At 54.2% G+C, this 15502-nt stretch overlaps 1 protein-coding gene across 3 annotated transcripts in view; it reads right to left on the bottom strand.

Annotated features, from left to right (window-relative positions):
* Positions 1-15502, bottom strand: part of ATP11A (ATPase phospholipid transporting 11A) — a 121194-nt gene that overhangs the window by 58232 nt on the left and 47460 nt on the right. For all 3 annotated transcript variants that reach the window (XR_009530315.1, XM_060080270.1, XM_060080271.1), the window contains exon 2: positions 4053-4175. Coding sequence is in view for 2 of the 3 variants with exons in the window: in XM_060080270.1 (XP_059936253.1) it covers positions 4053-4175 (123 nt within the window). In the remaining variant the exon portion in view is untranslated. The remainder of the gene's footprint in view (positions 1-4052; positions 4176-15502) is intronic.

Here is a 15502-nt window from a genome sequence, read left to right as displayed (position 1 = left end):
GTGCCAATTGTACATTTAAAAAATATTCCATTACCACATTAAAACATATTTATTTATTTACTTATTTATGTGGTTGCACCAGGTCTTAGTTGTGGCAAGCGTGCTCCTTAGTTGCGGCTTGCCTGGCTCCTTAGTTGTGGCGTGCGAATCTTTAGTTGTGGCGTGCGAATCTTTAGTTGCGGCATGCATGTGGGATCTCGTTCCCCGACCAGGGATCAAACCCAGGCCCCCTGCATTGGGAGCATGGAATCTTATCCACTGTGCCACCAGGGAAGTCCCCCAATTGTACATTTTTGATCTCTGCTAAACTGTAAAGATCTAAATATTTGCTTAGACCTTGGGCCACAATATAATGTAATACTTTGTATTACAATGTACAATGCAACACTCTGACCTACATCTGTCAAGTCCCACGATCAGTAGAATAGAACTTAATACTGGAATCCTTGGTATTGAGCCACAAGCGTGGAACAAAGGGGTTTTTTTTTTTTTTTTTTTGCTATGAGGGAGCTAAGGAGTCTGAGGTCGCGGAGCATCTCTTTCCCATCAGACAACTTGAGGAGTATTGAATCCACAGGACAATTACTAGCCTTGTGTTTCTTTCATGCCATGAAAGACTTCACACCCAAAGTGTGCATCTGCCCTGGGGGTCGTGTGTCGTCAGCGCTGAGCTGGCTTCGGCCACTCTCTTCCTTCCGTGAGAGTCACCTGTGTCCTGTACTCACTGGGAGGGTGGCTCAGACGCAGAGAAGCCGTCCCGCCTGGCCGATCTTTAGTCACATGGAGACGGGGAGACAAGAACAGCCTGGCGCCACCCTGCCTCGCCAGCCCCGGAGAGTGAAACCAGAACACCTGGAAACCGCTGAGGCTGCAGCTATTGTGTGCCTGGAGGGGGAATCCCGCACAGGTGTGCATGGGGCACCCTAAAAACACACCGGGTACGGTCACTGATCTCCAGGGAAGGCGACCCGGAAGGTCACAAGTAGTTCAGCTTTCTGTACAGGGTGGAGGGACAGCACGGCCTGAGCTGAACATTTAATTCCACAGCCTCCTGAGGGCAGAGATGGGAGCCACAGGCGTTTTGTGCCCAAAGGTACAATTTTGTAACTTGATGAAGCCCCACTGTCCCCTGAGTCCAGGATCTGATGCTCGAGCAGGCCCTGGGTTGGGGGCTCGGCATGAAGTCAGAAGTCAAGGGGTTGTGCTGGGGTCATTTCTACCAGGTTCTGCCCAAAAAGGAAAACAGAACTCACTGATCACCAATAACAGCACTTCTTCGGATCAGGCCAGGTGAGCATTTTCACCCCTCGTGTAACTTTTCACATGCTAAATGCTTTCACGACCTTGGATTTAATAAAATCAAACTTACTACTTTATTGCTGGTAGTAGTATTACTACTCCTTAAGTAATAAGTCATAAAACTTATTACTAAAGTGTGTCTGCGCACTTATGAAATCTTGGTTGACAATCTTTTCTTTTAAGGTAGAAACGAATGTTCTCTTCCCAAGAAAATATATATACATCACCACAAACATATTCTCCAAACCTGTTTGTAAACTTACGCTTTACAAATTAAGTTGTATTTTCCACATCCTGAGCTGTTTTTAAATGAAAACGATCATGTGTCCAGATGTCCACATCACGTGGTCTAAATCCATGGCCTGTCCACCCTGCTACTGACTTGGGTTCTAGGTCCTCATCTGAGGATCTCCTCTGTACTGAGATCAGTTAGCAACCGAGGTTACGTTGTCTGTAACTGTTCTTGAAATTACACATTACGTTGTCTGTAACTGTTCTTGAAATTACACACCATCATCTACCTGGAACTGACTTTAAGCCACTAATCCTGCAAGTCCCCTCTCTCCTCAGAGCTGAGACTTGTTGCCTTTTCACCAAAACCCACCCCTCCTGTGTGACAGGCTGATCTGGCTCGTGGAGCAGATGCTGACTTAATTCTGTTAGTGTCTGCTCCACAGCTTCCTGGGGTGAAGGAACTTTCCTGAAAAGAAACAGTTTTGAAAAGGCGCCCAGGACCTGCACGTGTATCGAAACCCATCCTTACAGCACCCTCGCCCCGGGGGTGGGTTTCCTCTGTCAGAACCCAAGGAGCCTCGGGGCACATAGGAAGAAGCCACCGCAGGCAAGGCAGGAGAGAAAGGCGGCGCCGAGCAGACCCCGGGAGGTGACACGGGGCCCCTCAACGTCTTGCTGGCCACCGGCTGCGGGAATACTAGAAGGGAAAATCTGAAAATGATAAATTGGCTCGAAACTGGAATCATAGCAAAAGGGGCCATAGACGGGATTTAGGAATCACTGCTCTCAATTATCTCCCCCAGAGCGCGGAGAGGGCTTCATAACAAACACGTGCTCTGCAGCCCCGGGCTCTAGTCCACCGGACGCGTCAAGAAGGGCTTTGCTGCTCCGATCCCTGAGCTTCTGAAGTTTCCTTTGAGCGGCTGCACAGAACCTTCCAGGTTCCCGGGAGGAACCGGGGCTGGGACAGCAGGGCCCAAGCCTCGTCCCTGGGGGAGAAGCCAGCTGTGCGGGGCTTGACTCGGCAGCTGAGGTGGCTTTGTCAAACGTCCTGCCCAGACGAGATGCGGGGCAGCGTGGGGACTCGACGCCTAATCGAGTGGGGGCTCGGAGTTGTCCCCGCAAGGTCACACGTGCACAACATCTGAGTGTTTTCGGTGCACTTCCCCATTCCTCGATGCGTCTGCACTGCACACGAGCAGATCTCTAAGAAATACGTTTGAGATTTTGTTCCTTTGGGGGTACTAGTGGTTGGCAGAGTGCATCTTCAGTGAGTTCTATTCGAGACTAACTTATAAATGTCACTACTGGAAAGACCTATTTCTGGATATGAGGTCCTCCTGTTTATTTCTCCTTTCATTGGTCACGTCTGGGCAACCACGGACTACATTTGTTTGGCTGTGATTTTGTTTATGAGCAACTGACTTAGCCATGCTGTATTTCTGGAGACTAAAGTTAGTATTTTACATTGAAGTTTTAAAATAAAATAATTCCATTAAGAAAACTGCCTTACACAAATGAACCTATCTATGAAACAGAAACAGATTCACAGACACAGAGAACAGACTTGTGGTTGCCAAGGGGAAGGCGGATGGGGGAGGGATGGAGTGGGAGTTTGGGGTTTGTAGATGCAAACTATTACATATAGAATGGATGAGCAACAAGGTCCTACTGTAGAGCACAGGGAACTGTATTCAATATCCCGGGATAAACCATAATGGAAAAGAATGTATATATATGTGTAACTGAGCCACTTTGCTGCACAGCAGAAATTAACACAACATTGCAAATCAACTGTACTTCTACTAAAGAAAAAATTTAAAAAAAAACTGCTTTAGAAAACCTTCTCGGTTGTCAAGTATTCCTAACAAGCACGGGACACTCCTGATAACTCATGAAAGAATTAAGCGGGTCCACGGCAGGTATCTGGACACGCAGCACACTGATGTGTGAATTAGGTAGGTCTGCGACATGGGTCTGAGTGTCCAGGACACCCAGGCATGTGGAAAGGTCTCCGTAGCCTGCAAAGCCACCGTTTACTGTTTTCCAGGGTCAGCGACCCCGTTCTCAAGACCCAGCTACCGGTTACTCTAAGGTGTGAAGACGGTCCTGCAACGCCACCTCCAGGCCAAGCGACGGTCACGCGCCCCGTAAACGGTGACACGCGCGCGTCCTCCTCTTTGCGTCACTGCTCCTAACTGATGGCCTCTGACACGCGTCCAGCGTGCGCGTCCGCAAGCTGGTGGCACCGGGGCACCCGCATCGTCTCCGTTTTGCAGGAGGAGACCCTGGCCTGGGGCGGCTCGGTGGTGGCACGCGGCCAGAGAGCTAATACGCGGTGCCCGCGGGATCTGAACGTCCTAGACTTCAAACCTGATCCTTAAACGTGACACAGGTCAGAGGGACGTGAAGAGAACGTGCTGTGACGTCAAGTCTTAACAGTGTTCGGGGGGCAACCGGAGGGGTGCTGAGCGTGCAGCCCAGCTGTTCAAGGCGGGAGGCCGCAGGCTGACGCTTACCTTGGAGGAGACGATTCTGTTGTCCGGGCACCTCTGCGGGATGTAGGCCTCAGTACCCGGCGGGGGCTCGCGGTGGCCCACGTACACGGTCCGGCTGTCCACCCAGTCCTCCTCCCCAGCACACTGCGGGGGAAAGAGCGGTCAGAAAGGGCCTTGGGGTGGGGGCGCAGCGCCTCCCCGGGGTTTGGCTTGGATGCAGGTCTGTGCTGGGCCCCGGGGAGGGCTGGGCGCATCTGTAAGGCCGGACCCCCCACCCCTGCCCACCCACTGGGCCCTCACGGGATAAGTGCTTCAAACCCCCGCCCAGCTCTTCAGAGAAGCGGTCTGAGCGGCCACCGGCACCCCCAGCGGGAGTCGAGGGGGGCCTTCAAAGCTGGTGGGCAGTGGAAATGCCACAGGGCGGGTCCATTCAAAAACAGAAAGTGACAGCAAAACCCTAAGCCTTCAGAAAAAAAGATGACAATCCCAGAACTTTTGGGAAAGGTCTTTAACAAAAGAAGAAAGTAAAACTATGAGTTCAGAGCAGAAGGACTGTTCACACACCGCAGCAGCTCATCAATAAGCCTCCCTGGAAACGGAGAAGACCTGGGTCTGACTCATCTTTGCATTATTCAGAGTGTTGGTTACCAGACGTTAAGGAAACACCTCTGACCCGAAGAACCTTCTAGTGACACTCAACCAACTGTATGCAGTCAGCACTGCAGTGCCTGAGACATGACAGCTGCTGATGAGAGACTAACATGAAGCCTCGTATGGCGGCCCCAGCACGGGGCCCTGGACCTCCCCCCACAGACAGGCGGCCCCAGCACGGGGTCCTAGCCCCTTGCTCAGCGTTGTCAAGAACAAACAGGCAACGAAAGGAAACACCCGGCCGTGCTCCGGGTGCCCAGCCCGCCCCATCCAGCACCGTGTCTCCTTTGTGGCTTCAGGGAACCTTCACTTTTTTTTTTTTTTTTTGCGGTACGCGGGCCTCTCACTGTTGTGGCCTCTCCCGTGGCGGAGCACAGGCTCCGGACGCGCAGGCTCAGCGGCCATGGCTCACGGGCCCAGCCACTCCGCGGCATGTGGGATCTTCCCCGACCGGGGCACGAACCCGTGTCCCCTGCATCGGCAGGCGGACTCTCAACCACTGCGCCACCAGGGAAGCCCGAACCTTCACTTTTTAAAGCCAAATAGTGGTAACAGAGCAATCCAGCATTTCTGCTGTTTGAGATTGCTGTTAGTCGTACGTCGCCCTTTTCTTTCTCTGTTTTGCTTATACTGTCGTCTCCTCCGCTCTTCTGTCGACGTCTTGCGGAAAGCAGTCTATCCACGTGTGTATACTCCCACTCCATTACCACCTTTCACAGCAGCTGCCTGTCTGCACGTTTCCTTAGTAAATTCCCTACTTTCCTCTGCTTAGGGCCTAGCTGTGTGGACGAGGCCACGCGGAGGCCACCTGCCCTCCCTGGCAAGAAGCCCTCCCTCTCTGCGGCTGGCTCCCTGCCGCCTTCCCATCGGCGTGAGGCCACCAGTAAGGGATGTTGACTTCAAAACCTGCTTAGGAGCTTCATAAATAAACCTCTGGGTATGAAAGTTAAGAAAGTTGAAAAGGCCCCCAATTTTCCCTTTATTTCTCGAAACACAGCCAGACAGGTGCTTCTCATTCTCGTGGATTCAGGCAGTTATGCTGAAAAAGAATATATAATTAATGAGCCAGGGAAGGAAAGAAAGCATAAAAATATAACTTTTAACACAAACATGAAAATCCTGGAAACCTTCTGCCTAAACTTTGAAGACGGTGGTTCTGCGGCTGCCAGGCACAGGCACAGCAGGAGCCCTGTCCCCAGGGAGGCACGGCAGAAGCAGGTTCATTAAGGCCAGTTCATACCCTGGGCACAGGCTGGCTTTAGTGTCACCACTCAACATCTCAAATACCGCTCGTCAGCTCGGTGCTGTCCTAACTGTACAGGTTGGGGCGCAACACCTGCCTGTGGGACGAGGTCAGAAAACAAACCCAACACGACGTTCAGAAGGACCCACCACGTCATCGCAGCACAAACTCCTCTGGGGATGAAGCTCAGCGTGACCGAGCAGGGGCCGAGCTCCGTCCCGGCAGCCGCGAGGGGTGTCGGGTCCCCTGCACCCCTTTGCTCCACACCGGCCCCCTCGACTCTGAAACCCACACTCCCTGCTGTGATGCCTTCTCCCGCCACTTCCAGGCCCCACTGGAGCAGGGACAGGGCTTTAGAGCCTGTGTGTGCCCCTAAGGCGACACAGCTCAGCCCCTAACACGTGTCACCTATGGAAGGTGACTTTGCAGGTACACCTAAGGTCCCGGCTACACCTAAGGCCCCAGGTACACCTAAGGCCCCTGGTACACCTAAGGTCGCAGGTATGCCTAAGGTCCCGGGTACACCTAAGGCCACGGGTACACCTAAGGCCCTAGGTACATCTAAGGTCACGGGTACACCTTAGACTGCAGGTACACCTAAGGTCGCAGGTACACCTAAGGCCCCGGGTACACCTAAGGCCCTTGGTACACCTAAGGTCGCAGGTATGCCTAAGGTTCCGGGTACACCTAAGGCCATGGGTACACCTAAGGCCCCAGGTACACCTAAGGTCCCAGGTACACCTAAGGTTGCGGGTACACCTGAGGTCACAGGTACACCTAAGGTCCCGGGTACACCCTAAGGCTCTGGGTACACCTGAGGTCCCAGGTACACCTGAGGTCGCAGGTACACCTGAGGTGGGCAGCGGCACCCCCAGGGCTCTGTGGACATGAAAGGGAAAGTTCCCCACCTCGGGCTGAGTGCAGAGGAACACCCGCAGGGTATAACGCAGAAGGAGGACGAGGTAACCCAAAGTGCCGCCCGCCCCTCCCTGGGTCCCACGTCGACCACAGATGGAGCATCCAGCTTACCAGGAGCTGGAAGGGCACCGCTGCTTGTCTGCTCAGACGGTGCGTAGCCAGCAGGCCCCCCGGGGCTTCCGAGACAGACTTGGCGTGCAGAAGGGCACGCACTACACGAAGGGCTCCACCGAGGAGCAGCAGGAAGGGTTTCCTTGGCTGCAGACTGAGCGGTGTGTGCGTGAACAAAGGGCTGCAGGCACGACGTCCTGGGAAACTGCGAGAGACCAGCGGCTGCGGACAGCCCGATCCTGGGGGTGGCGGGCAGGAGGCAGCTCCCCTGCATCAGAACCCCGGGCGGCCACAAGAAACTGTGCCGGACACCCTCCCGGGGGTGGCAGGAAGGTGGGTGAGACCGGCCCCACAGATTTCCACGTTCCTGGGGAATCACAAGATGTTCCACCAAAATGCAGGTGAACTAGAGGTCAAGGCTTTGCCTGCACAGCCCCTGAGGATGCGTGGAAGGTCCCCAGGGTTGCCCTAGAAAATACTTGCAAATCATATCTAATGAGGGATTGGTACCTGGGATAGACAGAGGCCATTGCAACCAATAATGAAAAGACAAATAGGGAGATTTGACTAGACTTTCTCCAAAGATTTACAATGGGCAACATCACATGGAAAGATGCTCAAAATCAACAGCCCTCAAGGAAATGCAAATCAAACCCTGCACAGGTGGAAGGGGCCAGACACAAAGGAGCAAATGCTGGATGATCTGTTTATGTGGAACGTCCAGAACAGCCAAATCCATGGAGACGGAGAGCATGGTGGTGGCTGCCAGGGGCTGGGGGAGCCGTTGCTTGGGTACTGGGTTTCTTCGGGGTGATGAAAATGTTTTAAAATTAGATCATGATGGGGACTTCCCTGGCGGTCCAGTGGTTAAGACTCCGCACTCCCAATATGGGGGGCACGGGTTCAATCCCTGGTCGGGGAACTAAGATCCTGCCTGCCGCATGGTGTGGCCATCCATCCATCAATCAATCAATCAATCAAATTAGATTATGGCGATGTTCCATAACTTGGTTCAGTACTAAATTCCACTGAACTGTACTCCTTGAACAGGTGGGTTTTAGGATCTATGAATTTTACCTTTACCTGTCAGTTAGGTCTCGCCACGAATTCCTGGGTCCCGAGCATTGCCCGTCACTTGCTTCTGCGTTCGTGCTGAGACCCCACCTTGCATCAGGGCAGCGAACCTCACGTCTCTGAAGCTGAGACGGGCCCTTCCTTCCCAGACAAATCCACCCCCTCCTCTTACCACGGTGAAGCTTGGGTTTTACCAGAATGAGGGATCCTCTCCATTTTAGGGAAAACGAATAACATCTTTAAGGTTTGGTTAGATAGCATTTCCTGATGGATAAAATTGCGCTGGATGCGTTTCCAAAGGAGAACGCCCAACAGCCGAGAAACTGGAAAAGAAGAGATTACACCTGGGGTCAAATGTGAGGAACACAGCAAGCAGTGCGCCCTTGCTCTCTGGGCCTGAGCCAAGGAAACACCCCACTTCTAGGGGCCTCGCGGGGCCATCAGGTACGTCAGATGCAGTGGCCGCGCCTTCAACAACTTCGCTATCAGCCTTGTTAGGATATTTGGGGCACAGCAGCCTGAGCATTAAAGTCAGAAAGCACACAAGGACAAAAGAGAGTCTAAAATACGCCGAAAATCAATTTCACCCAGTGTTAGTCACCTAATGGAAGTTTTGAATTTCAGCTGAAACAAACAGAACCTATTAGCTGAGTTACATGTGGGACTGGAATGTAAACATGTAATCTAGCCTCGAATTACCAGATCAATTTTTGTAGAGGTGGTTCCACCTAACGACCATCTTTCTTTCTTTTTTTTTAAAATAAATGTATTTATTTATTTTTGGCTGCGTTGGGTCTTTGTTGCTGCATGCGGGCTTTCTCTAGTTGTGGCGAGCAGGGGCTACTCTTTGTTGCAGTGCACGGGCTTCTCACTGCGGTGGCTTCTCTTATTGCGGAGTATGGGTTCTGGGCGCGCGGGCTTCAGTAGTTGTGGCTCGCGGGCTCTAGAGTGCAGGCTCAGTAGTTGTGGCGCATGGGCTTAGTTGCTCTGTGGCATGTGGGATCTTCCCGGACCAGGGCTCAAACCGTGTCCCTTGCATCGGCAGTCGGATTCTTAACCACTGCGCCACCAGGGAAGTCCCCTGACGACCCTTTTTCAAATTTACAGGGATCCAATGACAAAGCAATTCCTTGTTCTGGTGTCTGTTTATAGCTTTAAAAGGCAACATTTCTTGTTTGATGGGTAAGAAGATGATATAGCACTGAGGCGTTTCTAAACGTGAGGCGTTCTTCTGGCTCACTTTCCCCAGCACTTCAGCTTCCTTGTGATGAGGAGTGTGTGATGTGGCCCCTCTGTCACCCCTGCCCACACCCACGGGCGTCTGTCTGCACCCAGGGAGCCTTCACTCCTGCTTCTGCAAGCCTTACTCGGGTGCAGTGATTAAAGTGATGCTCCGTAAGTGGAACCATGGGTTTAACTGCTGATCAGATCAGAGTTCTCTGCGTGAATCACCGGCCTCTCCAGGGCCGGTAAGCAGGGCCTGGACTTCCCGCGGTGAGGCAGGAGCCCAGGTGCGCACCCTCTCTCCTGTCCCTGGCCCTGTGCCCTTGGCCTCTGCCGGAGCCCCTTCCCGCTGACCACACTCAATGGGAACGACAGGCCCTTCCTTCCCAGACAAATCCGGGCCTCGGCACGGCTCTCAGTGGCATTTTTCTGCCACCGACATATTTCTCAACACAAAATTGTTTGGATCACAGAAGCACCAATGATGGTCCACTACATTTGGAAACAGTGACCATCTGGAAAATGGCAGATGCCAGTTGACCTAAACCATAATTTACTGGGTCCAGAACCAAAATAAAAATAAAAACTCTAACCACAGACAACTTTTGGCCTGCTCTGGGCTCTCCTAATTCGATAGTTCACAGCAGCAGATGAAGAGTCCTGTGCTTGGGGCACCGGGGCGGGAGGCCGGGACTGGGCTGGACAGGACAGACCACTGGCCGCCACTGTCCCCCTTGTGAAACGCACAGGAGCAAAAACAACAGTGACGTCTTTGACAAAAATAAGTTTCCAGACGAGGCTGCAGATGAAGCAGATACAATCGTTCCTGCGACTTCAATGTGAAAAAAGGCAGCAGTGATCAAAGGGGGGTTTCCGTCCGGTTTCCCGCCGTGACCCCCTCACGACGCACATCATCAGGGCCCGTGCAGAGATGGAGCCTTGTCTCTGGTCGTGGGTTGGGGGTGGGTGCTGGGGCTCAGACCTCCCTACGGGGCAGCAGGTTGCAGCTCAGCTCGCGCAGGCAGGTTACCTGCCACCACCTGCCCCATGGGGGCCACAGAGGCCCGGCTCCCTGGGAAAGCAGGCCCGGGTGGGTCCCCCGCGTGCTGCCTGGGGAGGGGCTGGGAGGGTCACGCCTCTGCCTGTTCAGGGGGCAGTCTCCGTGCTGGGGGCACGGCTTCCCCACGTAGAAGTCAGGGAACCAGCCTATCGGCGAGAAGCAACGACTCGAGGCTGAGCTGATGCAGTCAGTATGGAGGTGCGGGCGAGATGGGCCGAGTGACCAGGCGGTGAAACGAGAGAGCCCGAGGAAGGGAGGCGAGGTTTACAGCGTCGGAGAAAGAACCTCATCCGCAGGTCTTAGATGTGAGCCCAGGTCCCCTGCCCGGGCCAGAGGGGACCCAGCCTGTCAGCTCCTCCCCCAAAGAGAAGGGCGGGGAGTCCTGAGTCACTGACCAGATAAGTGCTGCCCTGTGAGCCAGGGGCGAGGGCTCCCACGGCCCAGAGCACAGCACAGCGACCCCGTGTCCCCTGGAGCGTCAGGAGGGGGACGGGGTCACAGGCCAGACGGTCCCTGTGCCGGGGGGGTGTTGGTGCCTGCAGGGGGCATTTACGAAGAAGGCACAGAAAAGAGAACAGAGGCCCAGGTTCCGCGGAGGCAGAGGGGACGGGCTGGGCGGGCTGTCAGGGACCCGTCCAGCTCCTGCACCTGCCCCCAGCCTGCCAACCTCGCTGGGGCTGTTGGTTCCTCTCCCGACCTTCCCCCCACGAAACAGCCCCTCTTTACAACAGGTATACATCCTGGTGCGTCCCCGGCCGTTCACATTGCAGTGCAACTGCAGTAGCCTCTGCAGAATGAAACGTGGATAAAGATGCCAGAACACGGACAATGTGAAGAAGAATTAGCCTCGCACACGGGCCAGCAGAAACCACAGCACGAGGACGGTGGGTGGAAATCAGTTAGCCTGAGAGAGATGCTCAAATGATCAAGTATCCAACCCCAGTGCTTCATAAGGCACTAGAAAAGCTGTCACCAGGAGGCCGGCAGGAGGACCACATGATTTCTATATTTACTTCCCAGGAAAGACAGTCTCCTTCCAGAGATGAATTAGCCAGAAAACTAAGCAAACTCACCCAATTCCCACACAAAAACATGTTGGTGTACACGGAGGCTTTTCACAGCTGAAATTATATACCTTCCACTGCACTGGAGGCATATTTTCTAAACATTGAATATATATCTAATGAAGGACCCGCAGGGCTGAGTCAGGAATTACGGCAAACTGCGTGGTGAAAATACTGACTAATTGGATAACGACATCCACAGAGCCGCTTCAGAAAGCGTGGTTCAGCTGGCTGGCTTCGGCCTGGAAACGGGCTGCCTGAAACCCGCGCGAATCTCAGAAACCCCGAAGCGAAGAGTCTACTTCAGGGGAGATACCGGCCTGGGAGCCTGAGGCTGAGGCCGCCCTGATGCAGTGGTCTGTGTGTCAGGCCCGGGAAGGTGGCCACCAGGGGCCACCCACAAGTCCTGAGACCGGGCCGGGCTGGCGGGGGCAGCAGCGGGAGGGGAGAGCAGGGCGGCTGCCGTGTCGTCTGCACATGGCACCGCTCCCCCCACCGTGACCAGGAGCCCCTCTCCTGACGGCCCAGCTCGCCCACCGTTCCGCCCCTCCCCAGGGCGGCCCACTGTGATGCTCCTCCGAGGGGGTCAAGAGGTCTGGCCCCTCCCCTGGCTCAAGGCGCAGGCCTCTGCGTGACCGTCACACCTGCCCCGCGTGCCGCCCACTTCCCGACAGGTGCTCAGCGTGAACGGTCTCACCGTCGTGACTCACTCCCCAGGCGTGAAAGCATAACTGAGTGTTTCTCCCTGTGTGTGAAGCCCACTTAAGAAATGTCGGTATTTCCTTGTCCACTCTTGAGGCCGTTTCTTAATCTTCACTGTGACACCAAGCACCCTCAGAGGAAGGAATAGTTAGATGGAGGCTGCGCGCCAGCCAGGCAGGCCCTTTCCAGGGGCGGGATGGGCCAAGGCCTGCAGCACAAGATGGAGGGCCTGAGAAAGAAGCTTCCAGAACAGGGAGCCGAAGGCCAGGACGGGACGGAGGTGAGGGCCTTCACACCAGCTGCGTCACAGACCCAAGGTGCGCCAGGCAACTGATAGCAGGGAGGACAGGCGACACCTGCCAGCTGCAACCTTAGGGTCCCAGGGTCTCCCCGTGTAACTAAGCAACCATTTCAGACCCCAAGCCGTCCCACTTCTTGCAGCTCCAATCCTACTTCTTCACAAACAACTTATGTAACTCTGCAGGTTTTGCCTTTATGAGCCTCAAGTCAGTCCTTCTTTTTTTTTTTTTTGGCGGTACGCGGGCCTCTCACTGTTGTGGCCTCTCCCGTTGCGGAGCACAGGCTCTGGACGCGCAGGCTCAGCGGCCATGGCTCACGGGCCCAGCCGCTCCACGGCATGTGGGATCTTCCCGGACCGGGGCACGAACCCGTGTCCCCTGCGTTGGCAGGCGGATTCTTAACCACTGTGCTACCAGGGAAGCCCACAGCTGATGTTTTGAAATGTACCGGGATTTGTTTTAATCAGGTCTGGTGAGTCACAACAGAACCAGAAATGACTGTCCTGGCGGAGGGAGCTGTTACATCACAGATCCCCGGAAACAGGAGCAGGCCAGGCGGGCAGGGCCACATTGGGTGGCTGCAGGGGGGAGGGGGATGGAGGGAAACGAAGCAAGGCTGGCGCCCCACAGCTGGGCTGCACGGAGCCTCGGAGGTGCTGCCCTGTTCCCCACGCACGACTCATTCATTATTAGAAACTAGAGCGGGAGGGGCAGGCAGTGAGAAACCTCAATGCAGGAGGCAAGTCCCAAGGAGGAGGGGCGCGGTGACCACCCCCTCTGCCGGGACCTTCAAATCCACAAAGAGACGGAAACAGGAAAAGACTCCAGGGTTTTCCCTGCATTTGATTTCTGGGGTCAAACACCTTTTCTCTTTAATGAAGAGAAGCACCAGGCGCGTGGGATGAACGCCCAGGCCTCCACCATCCAGAGCTGGCAGATATGAACATCTTGTGACGTCTGACTCGGGACCTTTTCATGGACAGAGCTGCAGCCCCCAATTTCCCCCTTCAGCCCCCCCCCCACGAGGCACATCTGATGGATGGTGAACTCTGGGAGCGTCCCAAAGGTGAGGTCACACTCAGGGTCCATGTTAATCCAGCCACGAGCCATGCACACGACCTGCTGCAGTCGTGAGTCCCCAAATGTGTCTCACAATGGCAGCATGCGTGCTAATCCCCTCCAACCCGCTGTGCCACCCAGGGTCATGGGGCTGTAATGGTGACTCTGAGACAACGGCTTACCTACAGGGATGAACCCAGACTGGGCCCAGCCTTTGAACCCACTGCAAACCCCAGAGAAGGAACTTACAAGTGACCCATGTACCCAAGAGGTTTTCCCCCAGATGTTTCATGCCGAGGCAGACATCCTCGCATGGGCATGAGCCTCTCTGGGGGTCACTCTGGAAGAGGAGGCCGGACGGTAAACCACGGGCAGGCACATTTTGGGGGGGCCGACGTGTTCTGAACGTACACCCCAGGACGCAGCCCCCAGCAGGTCTGACCCCCGGGTCCCCACCCCCACCAGCTGTCACGGGCCTATCCATGCGGCCCAGCTGACTGTCTGAGGAAAGAGCTCGCTGCCTTCCTGGCTGCCGCGCTGGACCCTCGAGAACTGTGAGCTCTGCGTCCTTTACCCGCTCTTCTCTACTGGGTTTTCTTTTTCTCACAGATTCACAGAAGCTTGTTACAGGTGACAGACACTGAAGCACTGCACACCTCCTCCCTGTCGGTCACTTCTCTTTTAACTTTTATAGTCTTTCGCGTAGAGATTTACACTGTGATGCATTCAGACTTACCCATCTTCCTGCAAAACTTTGTACACATTGATATTTTTAAAGGAGATGTTATCTGACGTCCGTTCCGAGGTGATACAGATTTGATGGCTGATTGATTTATTGATCTGAAGACCCCACCACATAATCTGACAGACGAAGGAATGATAAAGTTCCAGTAAGAGGAACTGATTTGCCCAAAGCAGCAGGTCCAGGGCAAAACCCAGGAGTCTGATTCCCCACCCGTGTCCCCAGGCTGGGCTGTCAGGACCAGGATGCAGGACCAGGTGTGCTGTCCCACCTGTCAGGACCAGGAGCTGAAATAAGACTCCAAGTAGTCAAGCTTGGCTGGATAAATAATTAGGGGAGAATAAAAACCTTTCATAAGTGTTAGTTATCATGATCTTGAGTAGATTAAAGCTCCTTGACAGCAAGGATCATATTTAATGTTGTTTTCTATCTTCTATCGGGGTCAGAAACACAAGCAGCTGGCGACTTCCCTGGTGGTGCAGTGGTTAGGACTCCGCGCTCCCAATGCAGGGGTTCAGTTTCGACCCCTGGGCAGGGAACAAGATGCCTCCTGCTGCAACTAAGACCCGGCGCAACCAAATAACTAACTAAATAAAAAGGAAACACAAACACCTGCAGGGCCGGGCAGGTAACGAAGGGAGGGAGATGGGCGCGTCCCACAGCTGGGCAGCCCTTCCTCGGGCAGCCGTGGGGCGGCAGGGACAGTTCGGGACCACTGGCTGAGCCAAGGAGTTTCAAGGCTTTGTAAAAGCACAGCCAGAACAAGCCATGACATCTGGCCTGGGGGCCATACCCAGGGGATGAGACAGTGTTTGTCCAATGTGTACAATGCATGGCACCATCCCGGCACCAGTAACTACTAAAAAGGCTTGTGGACTCGACAAATAAAACACTTACTACATAAGAAACTAACTTTCATCCTTTCTCAGCCACAGTACTTTAAATCTCAGCTTGATTTTGTCCAATTCATATCAAAGTAATAAGTATTATGGGCAGCACTGTGGACGTCATTACCATCTTAGACAGACATGATTCGGCGTCCGGGAACTCAAGTCTGAGTGGAAGGAGGCGCCCGTCCACCTTTGAACGTGCCCTTGGTGTCCGTGTGAACTGTCTGTGTGGTTCTGAGCCTGCTGGCCTCGTGGGCCTTGACCCCAGGAAACCCAGGACCTGCACAGGGCAACCAGGCTGTCAGCACTCTCATGAGTTCCAGATAATGAGAAAAAAATAAGAGAGGCAACTTTTGTGCCCATCTCTGGACGGCGTGCGCGCAGAGACTGAGGGACAGAAAGCTCAGCCACGCGCTGCTGTCAATACCGCGAAA

The sequence above is a fragment of the Mesoplodon densirostris genome, chromosome 17 (assembly GCF_025265405.1).
Source record: "Mesoplodon densirostris isolate mMesDen1 chromosome 17, mMesDen1 primary haplotype, whole genome shotgun sequence".
Lineage (NCBI taxonomy): Eukaryota > Metazoa > Chordata > Mammalia > Artiodactyla > Ziphiidae > Mesoplodon > Mesoplodon densirostris.
This window is presented reverse-complemented; position numbering and strand designations above follow the sequence as displayed.